The following is a 20,712-nucleotide window of genomic DNA, read 5'->3' as shown; positions in this document are numbered from 1 at the left end:
AACAATACCTCAGTTATGCAAACTTTTGTATTCTGCCAGGGAATAAGTTTAATTTGCTTAGCAGTTAACTTGATGCGTAGTGTCATATTTTACAAGACAAATCAGTGAAAAAAAAGACGATCTGATAAAAGGCCCCGCTGGGATTCGAACCCAGGATCTCCTGTTTACTAGACAGGCGCTTTAACCAACTAAGCCACGGCGCCTCCGTGTGACGTATTGGAAATAAGGTTCTTGAACATTGTGTGTTTTTCAACATATAAACGTTTTCATTTTGCTTTTTAACAAAGAAATGTTTCAAATTTGTATTTTGAATAGATTAATAATAATTTATACCGCTTCGGTATTCGAGGCGAATCTTATCATGTAACTTACAGACAGGGAAAACAATGTGCCCCAAAATCGCTATATCTGTCGAGGAAAACAATCTACTGTATGTAACGTTAAATTAATAATAAAAAAAAAAACGTAATTGTGTTGTAGTTTTGCACGTTTTATTGGTGCAAATTTGAGAGCAGGGTGTTTTTTTATCGCTACAAATTTACAATTTTAAAATCATGTCTTCTGCTATTAATGGCGACTACTGAACAGACGTTTATTTAATAAAATGTATTGAAAATAAAATAAATAATAGTTATGTAAACACTTGCATTTTAAAATAGGGTAATTACAGAAAAATGCTGCAAATAGCAGTGAGATTTTTCAAGGGGCACCAGTGACAATCCTGGCTGGCCTCTGGGACATGCTTATTGTTCAGTGTTCATCAGAGGTGTGGTCACACTTTCTGTGGTCACAAAATAGCATACAAATCTGTTACAAAATTGCAAACATATCTGTAAAAATATGACAAGTACAGAGTCATCTTAACACGAGTGTATAACTACTAAAACAAAAAAGAAGAGGAAAGAAAGAGAAAAAAAATAAAAAATAAATTGAGGGTCAAGAGATAAACTTTTTTTATTGAATATCAAGAATTACAATTTCAGTCAGGGGTACATTGAATAAACTAAATAAACAGACATGAAAAGACAAACAAAGCAGTGACAAACTGCTTTACAAACAAAAATGTTTACATATAAACACATTTTGCAGCTTTCTTATTTTTCAAACTCAGTATTGTTTTTAGGTACGACTAAAATAAACTCAGAACTGCCCGTCGCGCGGCGATGACGTCATCAGCACCGGAAGCGTGCGCAGTGCACGCGTGTTCACCGCAGCTGTAATGTTGACTCCAAGTTGAGTTTGATACTTGGAAGTTCAGCGCTGGAATCATGTAAATATCTACAATATGGGGATACTATAACTGTAATTATAATGGCACAGTCGCTATTTTATGTATGTAATCAGAATATCGAACATGTTTGGCTTTAATAATAATATATTACTGAAACGAATAATGTGATAATTTAAATGTTTTGATCTGATAGTTAATACTTACACAATGATGATTGATAATAATAATACATAATAGTACACGGACTTTAGAAGATACTTTATCTCACTGTTTACATCCGCACTGATGAGCAAGCTAACTGTGTGTGTTTGTGTGTGTGTTTGTGTTTGTGTGTGTGTGTGTGTGTGTGTGTGTGTGTGTGTGTTGAGGAAGATGATGATGAAGATGGGGGACAGGCTGTGTTTTGAGGGGAAGGCTGTTCTGGCCCCTATGGTTCGGGTGGGCACTCTTCCCATGAGGCTGCTGGCACTGGACTATGGAGCAGATATTGTGTACTGTGAGGTGAGGACGAGCATTTACACCTGTGCATGTCACATCTCAGTCCGTGACTGGATTTAATCTAAATTATTTGCGCTGCGATATTGTTAAAATGGTGTTATGGCCCTTTGATATTTCAGGAGCTGATTGACATCAAAATGGCCCAGTGTAAGAGAGTAGTAAACGGTACGTTTGTTTCTTTCCGTCATATCAGATTTCTGGGGATATTATATAACATGCAGCATGTAAAACGGGTTCGTATTTGGCAAAATTCGGTTAAAGTTCTAGTCTGTTTTAGGGATCCATTTAGCTTATTAATATATGTGTCTACAGATGTTCTGGAGACGGTGGATTTCGTGGCTCCAGATGAGCGTGTGATGTTTCGCACCTGCAGTAAAGAGAAGAGCCGCGTGGTCTTTCAGATGGTCAGTGTGCCAAATTCCTGAACTTAAACAAGTAGTTCACTTCAGGATTAAACTTTCCTGATAGTTTACTCTCCCTCAGGTCATCCAAGATGTTCATGTCTTTATTTCTTGAGTCGAAAAGTAATGAAGGTTTTTGAGGAAAAACGTTCCAGGATGTTTCTCAATGGGGTCCAACAGGTCGAAGGTCCAAATGTGAGTTTCAGTGCAGCTTCAAAGTCTCAACGCGATCCAGCCGAGGAATAAGAGTCTGATCTAGACAAACCAGCAGACATTTATAACAAAATAAACAGTTATATACTTTAACCACTAACGCTTACTAGCTTGCACTACAGTAGCTGTGATGCGATACACATTGCGTGATCACATTGAAAGGTCTCATGTATTCCGGTTCAGAAATGTAGGGTAGAGCGTAAAGAGTACCTGAAAACTATACTTGAGTAAAAGTACAGATACTTTACAGTGAAAATTACTCGATTATAAGTTGATCAGACTCTTATTCCTCAGCTGAATCGTGTCGAGACATTGAAGCTGCACTGAAACTCACATTTGGACTCGTTGGACCCCATTGAAGTCACTAAATCCTGAAACGTTTTCCTCAAAACCCTTCATTACTTTTCGACTGAAAGAAAGACAGACATGAACATCTTGGATGTTGTGTGGGAGAGTAAACTATCAGGAAACTTTTATTCTGAAGTGAGCTACTTGTTTAATTTTTCCTGAACGCATTGTTATTGTTTTTAAAATATAATCTGATATGCTTGTCTATCAGGGGACGGCTGATCCAGAGAGAGCCCTGGCTGTGGCCAAGCTTGTGTGAGTTGGATTCATTTTATTATTCTTTATATATATATATATATATATATATATATCCCTTGTGTTGTGTTCTGCTCATTTTGACCTGAGGAGTTTTTCTTTCTCCCAAAAAAGTTATCGCATTGGACTAAAACTTTGTCCACCTTGTTACTCTTCCACCGGCCCACAGAAAATACCTTATAAATCGCTCATGTTAAATCATCACCACATATTGGATTCAATACATGTGTCGACTTGCTTTCTTTCAATTAGGTCATGTTTTGTATTTATTGTGGTACAGTTTCAACACGACGTGTTCCTCTAACTTCTTAATCACGTATGATCTTGTGTGTAATGTGTCTGTTTTTCTCCCTGAGCAGGGAGAGCGATGTGGCAGCCGTCGATGTGAATATGGGCTGTCCCAAGGAATACTCCACTAAGGTACTGTCTAACACACGGTCTGAGGACGCATCGAAGAGCTGGAATACAGATTCATGTTTAAAACTAGAAACAAACAATAAATAGGATTTGGAAAAACACAGGAACACTGTCACTTAAAGAAGAAATATAGTCCTGGTAAACTCCCTCATACAAAATATTGTATTTATTTTCATTTTTGGAACATTTAAGTTAAATCACGCTGGATAACTGTGTGGAGGTCCATGTTAGGCTTTAGTGTAACTTCCCACTGATATAGAGCTCTGCAGGGATGACGTGTGTTTGTAGGCCGAGCCGGACGTTCACATTACACTGATTCCTTCGACAAAAACCCACTGGCGTGTGGATTATTGTCTGTGATTCTTACACTTTCAGTTCATCTAGATAATCTTTTCAATTGAACACTTGAAACTAAAAAATATGTCATGAACAAATTACTGACAAAGTAGGGTAGATTTAAATAAAGCGGGTAGTTTTGTATTTTTTATAGCTAGGGCACAGTAATTCGATTACAATGATGCTAACCAATCCTGCTGATTTCAACATTCAAACAAAACACTCATTCACACAAACGCACACACACACACACACAGCATGGTACCCTCACTACTCTCTTGGTAAACTATACAAAAAAAAAAAAATTCCCTTGTTTAATTCTATTTTGTCAATAATTGTTCTCCGTTGTTTCATGTTGTATGTGTGTTACGCACTCTGTATATGTATATCTTTTCTCAATATCAAATATTCATTGTATACTGTACGTTTTGTTTGTTACACTCTGGATTTTGTATTATGTGAAAAAAAAAAAAAAAAAAAAAATCCCCTCACAAACTTTCATCCTCAATGTCTTGACTTCAGCCCGGCCCTGATGGCCGCGGGTTCTGACCCGTGTGCAAAGTTTCAAGAGTTTTTGAGCACGTTAAGCGCCCCAAAAGTGCCCAAAAGTTAGTCAAATAATAATAATACGTAAGAAGAATAATAAATCATCCCAAGGAAAACAATAGGGCCTTCGCCCTTTCAGGGCTTGGGCCCTAAAAATTAAATTTAAATGAATAAAAAACTAAACTTAAATAAATAAAAAACGAAATTTAAATAAATAAAAAACTAAACTTAAATAAATAAAAAAAACTAAATTTAAATAAATAAAAAGCGAAATTTAAATAAATTAAAAACTAAACTTAAATGAATAAAAAACGAAATTTAAATAAATAAAAAACTAAACTTAAATAAATAAAAAAACGAAATTTAAATAAATAAAAAACGAAATTTAAATAAATAAAAAACGAAATTTAAATAATTAAAAAACTAAACTTAAATAATTAAAAAACGAAATTTAAATAAATAAAAAAACTATACTTAAAAAATGAAACAAATAAAACATAGCGAAATTCAAATGAATGAAGAATAAAAACGAAATTTAAATTAATTAAAACGAAATTCAAATAAAGAAAAACTAAATTGTGTCGTTACTAAAAACTAAAAAGTCTCGCTGTAGATTATTGATAACGGGTAAAAAGGATAATACATTTTGTTTCTATTATTCTATTTCCCACAGCCAAAGCAACGCAGCTTAACCCAAAATACAAGCTCAGGCATGCACTTCTGTCCATCCATAGACACTCCGCTGTTCTGCACTCTAGCCGGAGAATACTCCCGTTGCAGGAGCACTTTTAGTAGTCCAAGAAGCAGCACATATATTTATTAAAGGTCACCTATTATGCCCCTTTTTACAAGATGTAATATTGGTCTCGGGTGTCCCCAGAATGTATTTGTGAAGTTTCAGCACAAAATACCCCACAGTTAATTTATTATAACCATTTGAAAATGTCATTTTTGGGGCCTGTTTAAAAAAAGCTTTTTTGGGCTATACGACCTTAAATGCAAATGAGCTGCATATCCCCGCCCTGCCTTTGGATGAGGGTGTCACCTGCAGACCTATGGCAGTCGGTCTAAGCAGAAGGGCTGAGAGTGAGAGACGTGCTGTTTTGAATGTCATTCAGCCGTACATGTTTGAATCTGAATATTTAAATAGTCTCTGGTCAGACCCAGATGACGAAGAGACTCCGGCAGAATAAACACAAATGAGAATGGACCAGTACGTCTTGGTATGTTTATTTGATACATTTATGTACTTGTAATCGCGTCCCCTTTGAAATTATGAATGTGCAACACACACACAGACACACACTAACGTTGGCGCAATTTTTTGAAATTAAATACACAAACTGTGATAAAGTTTGGTACGTACAAGTGAAATTACATTTATGCGAGGGACGGGGACCTGTGGCGTCATGTCATACAGGTGCTTCTCTGGCAAATGTGAGAAGATGGCTAACTTACAAAACAAGAACATATATGCAGTTTTTAATACAATATCTCTCTCTATATATTTATAAACGTGTCGTTACACACTATACAAACAAGGCTTAAATTATATACACAGACATCCTACTACGACGACGACAACAACTTTAGACGCATTTGTTGTTGAATTGGCTGACATTGACTGAAATACTATTTGCTCAAATCATAAAAGACACTTACTGTTACTGGAGGTGACGGTGGATCGCAAACAGTAGACGACGATCCACACTTGAGGATTAACTTTGAAGCAAGACCGGCTTTAAATTGATCCTCGTTCACAAAAAACGGTCAGTCAGATGATGATTCGCTCAGATGATGATTCGCTCAAACATAAACTTATTTATGAATGAAAGGTGCCACTTAAACTTCCAAAATACAATACATCCACTGTGTTTTCAGTGGCTCTGGTGTCGGAAGTAAGTGAAAACTACTATGTATGTCATTATTACATCCCATCCCACAACAGAACATGATTCTAGGTCTAGGTATGATTCTAGGAGACATTACCGGCTGTCGTTGAAACAATGGAGGATGGTGTACAGATCACCAATGGCGGGTCTATGCCACAACCACACTGTCAATCAAACCCCTTGCTCAATTCTACGTCACAAAGCGCTGAATCTCAGAACAGCATATGCATATGATTTATTGAGATTGTAAAAAAAATCCACTTGGTCGTTTTTTATCATTCTAGGGTGGTTTTGCTCACACACTGCCAACACACATTTATCTTCAAACACCATGTAAAAGTGAATTTTCCATAAAAGATGCCCTTTAAGAAGCTACAGTGGTGTAGTGCAGGGTATACGCAGGTATACGGCGTATACCCACTTCCTTTTCAGTCGGCATTGCGTATACCCACTTCTAAATCCCCTCTGATGCGCATCATTTAGTTGCTAATCCAATTTCGTGAATAAAAAAAAAACACCCAGTTAGAGTTGTACCCGTAATATTAACTCTAATTTGTTGCTGCAATGATTCTCCCATCGCAACGATAACTGACCTTCTCATCTGATCTGCTTCAGCACTCACCTGCTCGTCAATGTTAAAATGTTCGTGAGACCAATCAGAGAATGCAGTATTTTTGTTCACAGAAGCGCGAGCCGAGCGCGAATCCCAACGCGACGCTTCACTTCAGTTAACGATCATACAGCGATAAGACGCAAGTAGCTCAAATTTACAGCTGTTTTTTCAATAGACGTTTTAAATGACCGACAGAATTTCAGTTAAAGACAGTGGAAATTATAAGCTCAATAACAACACAAGCACCCTATTAAATATATTGCCATTATTATTGTATAAATATATTTGTATAACGTTTTTTTTCGAATGTGTTTGACTTTTCACTGTTTGTATAACTCCGCTTGTCTGTGTTTGCGCCACTTGTGGTGGCGACAATTGACTGTCTTTTTGAGTGAGCAATTGAACCATTACTTAAAATTAACAGATTAGTCCAAAAAACATTGATTATTTTAGGAAAGAAAAGTAGCTGAAACTGGAACTGATTTTCATGTTTAAAAATCTGATCAAATAGGCTACTTCATGCTTTTAAACCCAGACAGCAAACTGACATTGAATCAACGTGGAAACAACGTCTCTCATGACATGTCATGGAATTAACGTTGAACCAACGTCAGACGCAGCATTCTTCAAAGCTAAATTAAAATCGAAAATTGGTTTGCTTTCATAACGTTGAAACAACGCGTTGATTTCAAGTTGATTTTCCGTTAGTTTTGAAAGAATGATGCGTCTGACGTTGGTTCAACGTTAATTCGATGAGCAAAACAATGTCAGATCAACGTTGTTTCGATGTCATATTTCCACGTTGATTCAATGTCAGTTTGCTATCTGGGAAAGCTACTGTTGTCAATTTTTTGGGCCATCAAAACACCTTAAAATGCTCATTTCGAGATCAGGAAAATCAAAATTTTCTCGGGGGGGCATGCCCCCCAACCCCCCTAACAATATAATTAATGGGACCTGGCACCTGGGTATTTAGAAAACCATATGTGCGGCCCTGATATGCAAAAATACTACTGATTCTATGTGTTCTGTTGTATTCATTATACTCTATCCTATAGTTTTGCATATTGAATACTAATGCAAGATTAGTAGTCTTACATGTCACTGTTTATAACACAGAGGGTTCATCCTTTGCTGGGACGCTTAAAAAATATTGGGGGCATAAAGTAAGAGTATACCCACTTCTCCAAGCACCACTATAGTGAAGTAGCTATAGTGAAGTTATATGTTAAGTATTATATTTCAGCAGATTTTATAGTGTAAAACAAAAATAGTAAATAGTAAAATATTGAGAACCGTTTCGAGTGGGATGCCAGGTGTGCAAAAAAACTTTAAAAAACAAATATTCGAATGTCATATTTTCAAATCGAATACCAACCCACCGAACGAATATTCGGGTCCAGCTCTAATTTAGACGCTTGTTAGCAACCACCTTTTACAAGACAAGTAAAACAGACCATTTATTAACCATTTAACCAAAAACCCATTGATGGAAGTGGAAGTGCTAAAATGCAACTTGTCTTTGTGTTTTGGCCAAAAAAAACAAAAAAACATCATCCCTACAGCTCTTTAATGTTATGATAACTTGTTTTGTAATAACACAAAAGAATGAACTTATAAAAACTAGTGATGGAAGCATCTGCGTTTGTGCTCAGACTAGGGCTGTGCCATATCATACCGTCCACGATAATAATTGTCATATCGCGATATTGATGATATGATGACGTATGGCGTATTTACGTTACTTAGCGCGTGCACAACAACACAGCAGCATGTCAGCCTCCGGATCAGATCAAGATTTAGTTCCTAAAAAGGGCGCTGGAAGTTGTTTGAGTACAAGAGGTCAGATCTCCAACAACACAATTTTTTATTTTTTTTGTCAAATATGCATGAAAACTCGTTTTACCACTTCCCTACTAGCGTGCATTTTGCATTCGCCTAATCTTCCTTCAGAGTTTCCGCAGTTCGGGTACAACAGTCAACACGATTAAACTCTTTCTAAGATGATTCAATGTTACTATTATTATATTTGTAAATAAAAGGTCTATGGTTTCGCATAACACAACTTTATCTTGCTGGACTTTATTGCTGTAACGTTAACTAAATCATCATGTTACTTTCTACCGGCCGGGTGTCTGTTAGAGCAAAACACTAGAGTCAGAGGGACCACTGCTTGTGTTGTGTTATGATGTTTATGTGACTCTCGTTATTTATTTCTCATGTTTCTCATCGATCTCACACAGGGAGGAATGGGTTCGGCACTTCTCTCTGACCCTGAGAAAATCGAAGCTGTAAGTTTTCTTCGTTTTTCTTCTCACTATATCAGTTTTATAAGTATCTCTTTTCTCTTATCTTTTTTTAAGTATTTCTTTTTTAAATGTCTTGTGTTTTAGATTCTGAGCTCTCTTGTGAACGGCATCTCAAAACCCGTTACATGTAAAATCAGAATCCTTCCTACGGCAAGTGATGCTTTTCTGTGTTTCTTGTTGTATAATTTATGTAATAAGTTAAAGAAATAACTGAGCTAACATAACCCCGATATTAACTCCCGATACACTGTTCCTGGGAAATGGATGTGTGATGTAATGTGCTCTTTCAGCTTGAGGACACAGTGAATTTAGTGAAGAAAATTGAAAAAACAGGAGTGGCGGCCATAGCCGTGCATGGCAGGTGAGAAGCGTTTGCTATACATGTTTTCTGATATAGATATAATATAGATTATCTTTATATCTGATCTTGTGTTGTTGTCAGGATGAAAGAGGAGCGTCCGCGTCACCCGGTCCACTGTGATTATATACAGGCCGTCGCTGAGAGTGTGTCCATACCGGTCATTGCCAAGTCAGGCTTCACCCTTTACACATTACACTTATGCCACAAAAAGTGGAAACTGTCTTTTTGAATCTTGTTTGTATCACACAGTTGGTTTGTGTTGTGATCGTTGTGTTGTCATGTGTAGTGGTGGCTCTTCGGATATAGTGAAGAGCTTTGAGGACATCGAGATGTTTCGAGCGGCCACAGGAGCGTCATCGGTCATGATCGCGCGAGCCGCCATGTGGAATCCTTCAGTCTTCCGCCAGCAGGGGGCGCTGTCTGTGGAGCGGGTCATGGAGGAGTACATCAAATACGTAAGCGGGTCAACATGCGTTAAACCACAAATACATGAAACTCACGACAATAAATACTAAAGGATTAGTTCACTTTTCAAAAAACTTTTGCTGATAATTTACTCACCCCCATGTCATCCAAGATGTCCATGTCTTTCTTTCTTCAGTCGAAAAGAAATTAAGGTTTTTGATGAAAACGTTCCAGGATTTTTCTCCATATAATGGACTTCAATGGGAACCAAACGGTTCAAGGTCCAAAAGAAACTTTCAGTGCAAACTGTAAACTTGTTCAAAGGGCTTTAAACGATTCTAGACGATAAATAAGGGTCTTATCAAACGAAACGATCGCTCATTTTTTTTAAAAAAATAACAAAGTTTAAGTTTTATAAGATCAAACGCTCGCCTTGCTCTGTTCTGTGGGGCACGTTCGTGACTCTCCTGTTCGAACTCGTTCAACAAAATGAACAAATACTTTTTCTGAATCAATTCGTTCGTTTCTTTCGCCGAATGAACCAAATGACTCGGAAAAAGATTTTTTCATTTTGATGAACGAGTTCGAACAGGAGTGCGTTACAGAACAGAGCAAGGCGAGCGTTTGAGCTTATAAAACTTAAATTTTGTTATTATTTTTTTTAAAATGAGCGATCGTTTCGCTTGATAAGACCCTTATTTATCGTCTGGAATCGTTTAAAGCTCTTTGAACAGTTTGCAGTTTGCACTGAAACTGTCTTTTGGACCTTGAACCGTTTGGTTCCCACTGAAGTCCATTATATGGAGAAAAATCCTGGAATATTTTCATTAAAAACCTTAATTTCTTTTCGACTGAGGAAAGAAAGACATGGACATCTTGGATGACATGGGGGTGAGTAAATTATCAGCAAAAGTTTTTTTAAAAAGTGAACTAATCCTTTAAGTAAAAAAAAAAAACTAATCAACTGAAATGCAATCAATAATATAGTATGATCATTAAAATGCATAATAAAAGCCCTTTGAAAGTAAATGTGTCAAATGACTGAAATGGTAAATTAGTCTTCCATGAACATACCCAGATGTGTCTTCCTAATACTCATGTAAAGAACAGGAAAACTGTTGTTTATGAGTCTTAATGATCTCTTTTCATTGTGTTTTCTAACAGGCTGTTCGCTATGACAATAACCCGTTCAACACCAAATACTGCTTGTGTCAGATGCTCAGAGACAGAGTTGAGTCTCCATTAGGGAAACGCCTGCATGCGGCTCAGACCACGGAAGAAATATGGTAACGGTGTTTCACACGTGGAGTTTCTGTTTATATATATATGTACGTTAAAGGATTAGTTCACTTTTGAAAAAACTTTTGCTGATAATTTACTCACCCCCATGTCATCCAAGATGTCCATGTCTTTCTTTCCTCAGTTGAAAAGAAATGTAGGTTTTTGATGAAAACATTCCAGGATTTTTCTCCATATAATGGACTTCAATGGGAACCGGATGGTTCAAGGGCCAAAAGATAGTGTTAATAACTGTTTCAGATGCAGCTTCAAATGTCTTTAAACGATATCAGACGATGAATAAGGGTCTTATCATGCGAAACGATCGGTTATTTCAAAACTTATTCCAAAAATGTAACTTTTCTAAGGACAAATGCTAGCCTTGCTATATTCTCTGAGGCGCGTTTGTAACTAACGTCACGTAATATGTAATTACGTTCAAAAGGTCACGGGCGACGTAGCCGGAAGTACGGAATCAAAATCGTCCGACATCGTTGTTTTTCTGTAAACGGTGTTTGAGCTAGTTTGCACGTTCAACCTATGCGTTCAACTTGTAAACACTGACTCTGTACTTTCGGCTACGTCGCCCGTGACCTTTTGAACTTAATTACGTAATACGTGACGTTACAAACGCGCCTCACAGAATAGAGCAAGACTAGCATTTGTCCTTAGAAAAGTTACATTTTTGGAATAAGTTTTGAAATAACCGATCGTTTCGCATGATAAGACCCTTATTCATCGTCTGGTGTCGTTTAAAGACATTTGAAGCTGCATCTGAAACTGTTATTAACCGTCTTTTGGACCTTGAACCATCCGGTTCCCATTGAAGTCCATTATATGGAGAAAAATCCTGGAATGTTTTCATCAAAAACCTAAATTTCTTTTCGACTGAGGAAAGAAAGACATGGACATCTTGGATGACATGGGGGTGAGTAAATTATCAGCAAAAGTTTTTTCAAAAGTGAACTAATCCTTTAAGTTGTTTTTTTTTTTTTACTTTGAGCAATGATGGAGCTATACTTCACTTATTTGCAGCTTGTAAAAATAAAAACGGCTCCTTATAAAAAAAATGAAATGTAAAATTGTAGTAGTTATAAACACAGGTTTATTTGATTTTTATTTTAAAGGTCCCGTATTATGCCCCTTTTCACAAGATGTAAAATCAGCCTCTGATGTCCCCAGAATGTGTATGTGAAGTTTCAGCTCAAAATACCCAACAGATCATTTTTTACAGCATGTTTAAATTGTCATTTTTTGGGGCTCAGAAAAACGCGCTGTTTTAGTGTGTGCCCTTTAAATGCAAATGAGCTGCTGCTGCCGGCACAGGGGGCGGAGCTTCATGAGTCTCTCAGGACAATTTCATCTCACAGAATAATGATAATATCAGAAACTCTCAGTAACGGTGTTCATTTTGAGTCGGACAATAATGCCTACAGAGTCAGAGTGCTGTATAGAGATGGAACCGGTATAGTTTAGTAGTTTAATGACGGTTATTATAACGTATTTGTCATCTGCTTGTATGGATCTATTATATTAATAGCCTTCAAGCCTGCTGTTTCGGACCAGGTCCGAATGATGATCAAACATATACTGATGAGTTTAATAAAGTTTGTTGTACATCACACAAAAGATGAAGCGTTTTACTTCAGAAAATCACCGTGAGAGCTGAGTAAACACAGTAAGTTATAAGAAGTGCACAAGTTGAGGGAGCGTTCCCGTGGGCGGACGTTAGTTAAAAAAACTGTTCTACTGACGTCATTAAAGAAGGAAGTAGAGGGATGTAGTCCAGACGGGCCGTTCGATGTAGGCTACTTCTGTTAAATAAAATATCTCGCTTGGCATTGAACTTTGAGTTTTATAATTTTACAGATATTATTTATACTCTAACAACAACATTACACACTAACTAAAGTTTGAAACATAGGATCACGAAGAGCGGGACCTTTAAGTTTGCAAGGCTCCAGATTAACATTTGAGGGCAGCAATTTAATTCATAATGCTGAAATCATTCAAAAAAAATAATGTTATTAATGTCTTTTTTATTTTAAAAGAAGTGTGTTTTCCTACATCTCGAAACTTGTAGTTTTATAAATGGGAGTAATCTTTGAAGGATGAACACGATATTCCTGCCACACTGGTATGGCTACAGTGAGTGTTACGACAGGAAGTCCATGGTCAATGTTGCTGATCTGTGGACTTAGAGCCTACATCTACTGTAGTTTATCCTGTTTCTCCTGGTTTCCACGTCAGCACTGTTTGATCTGATCGAGATTTACGGTTGATAATGGAGAAATCTGGATGTTTCACACTAGATCTCGCAGCGTCAAACTCATATGCTTTGTTTCCTGGATCTCTCAGTGTGACTTGATCAAGATCGGCTCGCGCTGCACTGACATTGATGGTCCAATCTCATCGGTCCGTTAAGCACACATGAGTATAGGGCAGTTTTGTTTCTTTTTCATAATGTTTTCCTGTTGATGTTGGGCAGCGTTGTAATGGTAGCGTGACTGCTAACTAAATTTTGGTCTGCAAGTAAAATGGTCCAACAAATTATTCGGTTTGCAATGCATATGGTGTTACACCCCTTATGTGTGTGCGCATATATATATATATATACACACACACACACACATAAATAATGTGTTTTTTATGTGTTGTGTGTGTGTTTTGCAGTGAGGTGTTTGGATTGACTGATTTCTACTTGAAGACCGATGCTGAACTGAAAGCTAGGAAAGCTGCCCTACAGACCAATGGGGATCAGCCAGAGATCCCGAAACTAGAAGATGATGTCATCACAATGCCGGTCCGCTTTGAAAGGTGAAATGTGACGCACTCATGACCCGTATGGATCCTAGGCTTGTGCACTTGTTATGACCACTAGGGGTCAGCAGCAACAGAAGGAAGAGTCTCACTTCCAGAGAGATATGGCAACAGAAATGACGTTTTGATATGAAAGGGTTTAGCGTCAGGGGCAGACAAGGCCCTACATTTCCTAACACAAAAATAAAGAAAAAAATACAATTTAAACGAACGTCAAAGCCCCTACAAGAATATTCAGGCGTGGGTCAACATGAATAATCACAGGTCCACGATCTCAAATAATCTCTCCGACACGACACTCAAGACTAGACAAAACCACATGGAGTTATAGAAAAAACAGTCACTCACACGAGGGCAGAGGTCGAGTGTGTCGCGGACTTAAATCTGGATGAGGTGTGGAGGAGAACCAATCACAGCTTCCAGGAAAAAACGCCCAGCTGTGACACAAACATGCGCGCGCACACACACAAACACAGGGCAGATGGAACGAATGACTCGGGCTCATAACACCCCCACTCGGGTACCAGTGTATTTACTGTTTTAACCGTTGTATTTACTGTATTTACGATTGTGTTTGTGTTTCCCAGACGCGATTATCCACCTCAGATCACTCCAAAGATGTTCCTACTGGAGTGGAGCCGGCAGGAAAAGCTTGATCAACCCGTTTATGAGACGGTCAGTTCCCCATTAGACTGTGTGTGTGTGTGTGGTGGTTGCAGTGGTTCTCAACTAGGACCTCAAGAACATGTATGATTAAGTTTTTAACAAGTATTATAATAAGATAAAACATCATTATCAAATATCAACTTATTTCAATTCATCACCTGTAAACCTTTTTTTTGTAAAACTTTTTTTGTTTGAAGAACCATGATTCCTAGTCTTGAAAGACCTGAATATATCAAGTAGCCTAATTTTAAAACTGTGTCTAAGTATGTAAGAGTGTACTGCAGTGTTGTAGTCGAGACCACCTCACTCGAGTCCGAGTCAAGACCGAGTCCATAGAGAGTCGAGTCCGAGACCAGAGACGGTCGAGTCCGAGTCGAGACCGAGACCAGTGAGGGTCGATTACCTAATTTACTTTTATTTACTTAGAGAAATCCTTTTTTTTTTTTTTTTTTTTTTACTGAATTTACTTAGAGTTTAAAAAATATGATCAGTTTAGGGTAAAAAGGCCACATAGTAGGTGGTGTTAAAAGTAATTTTATTACAATTTGTCATGCGCAGTTGAGCACTAGAAAATCACCAATCACTGGGCGTGTCAATCAATTTAAAGAAATATTTTATTAACATACATTAATAATCATGAAAAATATTTTTAATTGAACTCGAGTGGACTCGGGAATAATTCCGAGTCCTAAAAAAAAAAAATGTTCGAGTACGAGTCAATTCCGAGTCCAAATGGACACGAGTCCATGACAAGACCAAGACCATTAAAATATGGTCTCGAGACCGAGTCCGAGTCTCGAGTACTACAACACTGGTGTACTGTATATTTATGTGTGCGTATATATCAGAGATTTATGTATTTACTATATGCACTAACTTGTTAACTCATGACCGATTGTTTTAATTGTTTACTTCTTAGGAACAGCGAACTCAAGATCGAGCTTTTCAGTCCACGGTCATTGTAGCCGATAAGAAGTACCGCTCTACCCTGTGGTGAGTTTGCTGTCTGATGCGTCACACACACTCCTGGGCAAAATAATGGGCCATGCCAAAAATGCCTAAAAACTAAGCTTTCATTTGTCTTAATTTTTGCTAATTTCCTGACCAATAATTTATGTTGGTTAAGCAAATGTACTTCTAAAAGTGGACCTATTATGGCCCTTTTCAAAAGATGTAATATAAGTCTCTGGTGTTTGTGAAGTGTCAGCTCAAAATACCCCACAGATCATTTATTATAGCTTGTCAAATTGACCCCTATGTGGGTGTGAGAAAAAAAAAAACAGTGTTTGTGTGTGTCCCTTTAAATGCAAATTAGCTGCTGATCCCCGCCCCTTTTCAGAAGAGGGCAGAGCCTTCACATGTTCAGCCTTACATGTTCAAACCAGTCGAACAATGCACCAGCAAACAACTTTATTTATATAGCACATTTTTTAAACAACGGATGTTGCCCCAAAGTGCTTTACAGAATAATAACATGAAAGTCATACAACAAAACAGACATACTTTATTCAAAGGCTAAAGAAAATAAATACGTTTTTAAATAAGACTTGGAATGAGGACTCACATGGAAAGAGAACTATTTTATAGTCCTTATATTATAGTCCTCATTCCACATGTGTGTTTGTGAAAGCACGATCTCCTTTTGATTTTAAATTACAGCGAGGGACCTTTAAAAGTCGTTGATCGGAGGACCTGAGAACTCTAATAGGAGAGTAAGGAACTATAAGATCGCTGATGCAGTGGGGGGCAAGGCCTGACAATGCCGTGTAAACAAACAAGCGGATTTTAAAATCAATCCTAAATTTGACCAGAAGCCAATGCTCCCTGCATCCCAAAAAAAAAAAAAACGGTCTAATGAGCGTTTCAGTGCAGCTTTAAATGACACCAGACGAGGAATAAGGGTCTTATCTAGGACCCTTCGAGTCATGACTCGAAAAAAAGATTTGTTCATTTTGAGTTCGAACTAGGGCTGGGGTAAACGATTATTAACTAAACGATTAGTTGGACGATTATTTTATCGATTAGTCGACTAATCTAATGACTAATTGGACGACTAATATAAAGAATATTTGGTCCCACTTTATATTAAGTGGATTTAAGTACTATGTACTTACATTGAAACTAATAATTTGATACAATGGACTTATTGTGTACATACATGTTTTTACATTGTACTTACATTTTAAAAATACCTGCATGTAATTACAGCTGTAATTAATTTATGTAATTACATTTGTAATTGCAATGTTGACCCTACCCTTGCACCTTAACCCACCCTTAAACTGACCCATACCACCTCACCTGTCCCTAACCTTACCCCTATCACACCTCAATAGCAGCAAAAGTGTTTTACAATACAACAGGAACACAATAACACGTTGTACTTATTTTTCGATGTAATTACATAGTACTTATAGGCACTTAATATAAAGTGGGACCGAATATTTTTCTGCTGCTCAATTAATAAAAAAAAACAATATATCTCAAATAAATACTAGCATACAGAAATACTATAAGCTGGCTAACGTTAGTCTAATGTTATGTATTTGAACACCATCATTATAACTCTACAACCGCCAAAACCGTGTTATTAAAATATTTTTTTTTTTACAAACAGTTTTTATCATAGAGAATGTTTAAATATTAATATCAGCTGAGGAGGGAAACAGAGGCGGAGTTAGTGGTGCGATCGGAGGCTGCTACTGATGGAGATGAATCGGGAGAGGTTTCTGCACCCGTTACTGATCAGAGCGCGTGCTGACACGGAGTAAAGCCTTGTTTATAGGCTACTCCACACGTCCGCACGAGCGCGAATGTGCGTGTGACAAAAATGACGCGTTGGGTGCGCTGTGCACGCCTTTTTTGTAACAGCGTGTGCGGTGCCGCGTCCGGGATGAACGACTTCAAGCCGAATCTGCCCAAGCTTGTACGTCTCACCACACCGGCACCCAGTTTGCGCGTCTAAATTGCAAAGTTTTTTTTTTGTTTTGTTTTTTTGTTTACTGTGTGTGATTCATTTAATGGATAGCACATTCACTTCTAGTTGTCTTCGTCCTCTATTCCGCAATGTTTCGGTCTCCCACGTGTGTGTGGCAAGCTGTACCGCCGGGAACATGCAAAAAATAAATAAATAAAGAAGCGTCGACTCAAAAATATGACGTCGACGCAATTTTGACGTCGAAGCATCGACGTCATCGACGCGCCGCTACAGCACTAGTTCGAACAGGAGAGTCACGAATGCCCATTACAGAACAGAGCAAGGCGAGCATTTGAGCTTATAAAACTTAAACTTTTTTTTTTAAATGAGTGATCGTTTCGCTTGATAAGACCCTTATTCATATAAACACTCATTATAGGCGTACCGTAGTGATTCGGGATAAGTCAAAAACACGGTTTGGAAAATGGATTCATGTTGTAGCCTACTCGTTCAATTTTAACATAAGTTACAGACTGCGGCGTTCTTTTGCGCGAGCGTCCACTCGCACATATGCGACCACATACAATTTTAACTCGCATGTTCTCAAAAAATGGTCGCAGTCTGGAACCCTGGTTTGAAGACATTAAAGAGCCCCTATCATAGCATTTGAAATGTTCCTATTTTTGTTTTAGGAGTTCCCAAAAACAGTTTAACATGCATGCAAGGATAAAAAAAACACTTTATTTGTCTTAAAATATGCATTTATTTTTAACTGATTTGCTCAACGACTCCCAAAGGATTCATACAACGACTCATTTTTCCAAAGCACTCCTTTGCGTGACGCTAATCGGCGGTGATTGGTCAGACGACAGACCCTGTCAGTTATTGTTTGTTAGCATAACGCATAAACATATTGATAAAGCACTGCAGTACTACAAGACAATCTATTCTTTATGACAACTCCAATAACAGCGACAAACATTTCACATATTTAAAAAAAATGACATTGGAGACCTAGAAGCTGCGCTGAGCGTAACTTACACACACAGATACACGCGCACACACATACTGCCTCGCGTCCCGACGCAACAAAACCGTTCAAAACCCATAAAAGCAACAATTATTAATAATACTTACAGGTTGTGATTCGAAGGAGGAAGCTGATCCATATACACTGGGTAAGTAAGTTACTGAGCCCTCCTTCAGGAACAACCGCTTGCGAATCCACCTTTGAATTAATTTATGTTTTTGAACTAACGTTATTCGTCAATAAAGTGATGAGAACACAATCGGGCTATACTGTTGTGGTATCGTTGCAAATATGAACTCTAACCACCGATTCTTCACATGCTCGTCCCTGGTAAATGAAAACAAAGTGGCTGAACTATCATTGCATTGTAGAACACAGCGTCTTCTCGACATGATGCTATGATGAAGTATTTGAATGTGTAGACTTCAAGTTTACACTTCCGTCTGCGCGCCCAGTATGTCTCTCACTACGAACCAGCTAATGACTCGTTTAAAAAACAATTCATTTCATAGACTCAGAGTCGACTCTCACTTTTGAAAGACAATAACTTTATATACGGTGCACTTTCAGATATAAATCTTTTCAGGATGTTTTCATTCCCTAAGAGCTATATTCCACACCATATGAACAGTCATTTTCAAAAATCCATGATTGGGGCTCTTTAACATTGAGCAGAACGACACTGACTCTAGTTTCTTTATCTGCAGTATCTGTGCTCATTTCCTGGCCACTAGTGTGTTATTAAAATGAAAACCGCTAACTATTTAGCCCTTTGTGTTTGTCCAGGTGTGTGTGTGTGTGTGTGTGTGTGTACACTGTGGTTATGTCTATTGTTCCTCTGTCCAGGGAGAAGTCGAAGAAGTTTGCGGAGCAGGCCGCAGCTATAGTGTGTTTGCGCACTCTCGGGCTCCCAGAGGGCCGTGTCGGAGAGGAGAACAGTGGACTGGTAAATAAACGCAAGAGGGACGACAACAAATGTGCACCGCTAAATGACCATGAGTCAGCAACACGAAAGAGACATATAAGTGAAGTGCCACAGGAAGAGGAAATAAAACACAGGACAAAAGTTGTGAATGGTGACTGTGGCCAGACCACAAGTGAACACTGACACTCGCGTCTGATGTCTCTGTCAGACATGCACTCCTCTTCCTTCCAACGCAAAGTGCCGTTTAACCCTTACAAACTACCCTGTGCTTTGTATTCGCTTTTAAGTTTAAATTCAGTTATCAAGTGCCATCTCTAGTAGTGTTTTCTATTAAAAAAACACTGATTTGGAAGTTGTTGTATGCCAATGTTTCGCATGGGGAATGTTTTTTTTTTTTTGCTTCTATAATTATTTTTGATGGATTTCCACCCTTCACCAGAAGGGCGCAGTGTAGCGCCAATTACTTACAGGACAAGTCAAAACTGCTCCCATATTATGTCATGAAACTAAGTTCATCATTGTCAAATAAAGCATTTTAACTATGCGTTTGACTTTTGCCCTTCAACGAGGAAAGCTTCAGTGAGTTTGTTTCTCAAAACTTAGTAATTTGCGAAACTATAACATTATAATCCACATATGATGTCCAAAAACAGCTTTATGTTTAGGCAGCCCTTTAAATCAGGACCATGGTAACCAGATTCAACCAGGAAAACAAAAGCAAGGATAAAATAGCATTTCCTTTTTATTAGACCCCTTAAACTGGTTGATACTCTTATCAAAGCAAGTGTGTGTTTTGACACCAGTACCACTGGCGTGTTTCTGGAGAAATATATCTATAAATAGCTTGATTACTAAAGTTACACACAGTGCATGTGTTCTTTACTTATGAAATGAAAAAAAAAATAATAGTAACTTTGGAGAAAATTCACATTTAACGTAGTTAAACTGTAACAGCCTCTGCTATCAAGATAATAGCTAACACTTTGTTTTAGTGTTCTTGTGACATGTTGCATGTACTTACTGTAGTAAATTATTAATAATTACATGCAACTAACCCAACAGTAAGTACATGTTAATATTACTCCCCACTTAAATGTATTATTACATTGTATAAATGACAGTGTAACCCCCAAAAATGTGATAGATTCAAAAATCTTAAGCTTAATTTTGGAGCTTAATATGTTTTGAGACGCAAACACAGTGTGTGTCTATTAATTGATCATTCCGTCTACTGTATCAGACGACTATTAA

At 37.7% G+C, this 20,712-nt stretch overlaps 1 protein-coding gene and 1 non-coding gene across 4 annotated transcripts; one reads left to right on the top strand and one right to left on the bottom strand.

The window, feature by feature from the left end:
• Positions 1-129: 129 nt before the first annotated feature.
• Positions 130-203, bottom strand: trnat-agu (transfer RNA threonine (anticodon AGU)). Its single transcript has one exon. It is a non-coding gene; the product is annotated as a tRNA-Thr (tRNA).
• A 944-nt stretch (positions 204-1,147) lies between these two features.
• Positions 1,148-20,005, top strand: dus2 (dihydrouridine synthase 2). Of its 3 annotated transcripts, none has more exons than XM_039656758.2 (16): positions 1,148-1,270; positions 1,604-1,732; positions 1,849-1,894; positions 2,042-2,133; positions 2,903-2,946; positions 3,306-3,366; positions 8,994-9,041; positions 9,144-9,209; positions 9,350-9,420; positions 9,502-9,588; positions 9,707-9,875; positions 10,990-11,111; positions 13,777-13,920; positions 14,511-14,598; positions 15,509-15,582; positions 19,383-20,005. In XM_039656758.2, the coding sequence occupies exons 2-16, from the start codon at positions 1,604-1,606 to the stop codon at positions 19,642-19,644; spliced, it is 1,503 nt and encodes a 500-aa protein (XP_039512692.2). In that variant the 5' UTR covers positions 1,148-1,270; the 3' UTR covers positions 19,645-20,005. The 3 variants fall into 3 exon arrangements, with proteins under 3 accessions (XP_039512692.2, XP_039512689.2, XP_088983688.1); XM_039656755.2 differs by having other exon boundaries at positions 1,175-1,270; positions 1,600-1,732; XM_089127562.1 differs by having other exon boundaries at positions 1,175-1,332.
• Positions 20,006-20,712: the final 707 nt, after the last annotated feature.

This window comes from Pimephales promelas, chromosome 25 (genome assembly GCF_988280905.1).
Source record: "Pimephales promelas chromosome 25, fPimPro1.hap1.1, whole genome shotgun sequence".
NCBI lineage: Eukaryota > Metazoa > Chordata > Actinopteri > Cypriniformes > Leuciscidae > Pimephales > Pimephales promelas.
This window is presented reverse-complemented; position numbering and strand designations above follow the sequence as displayed.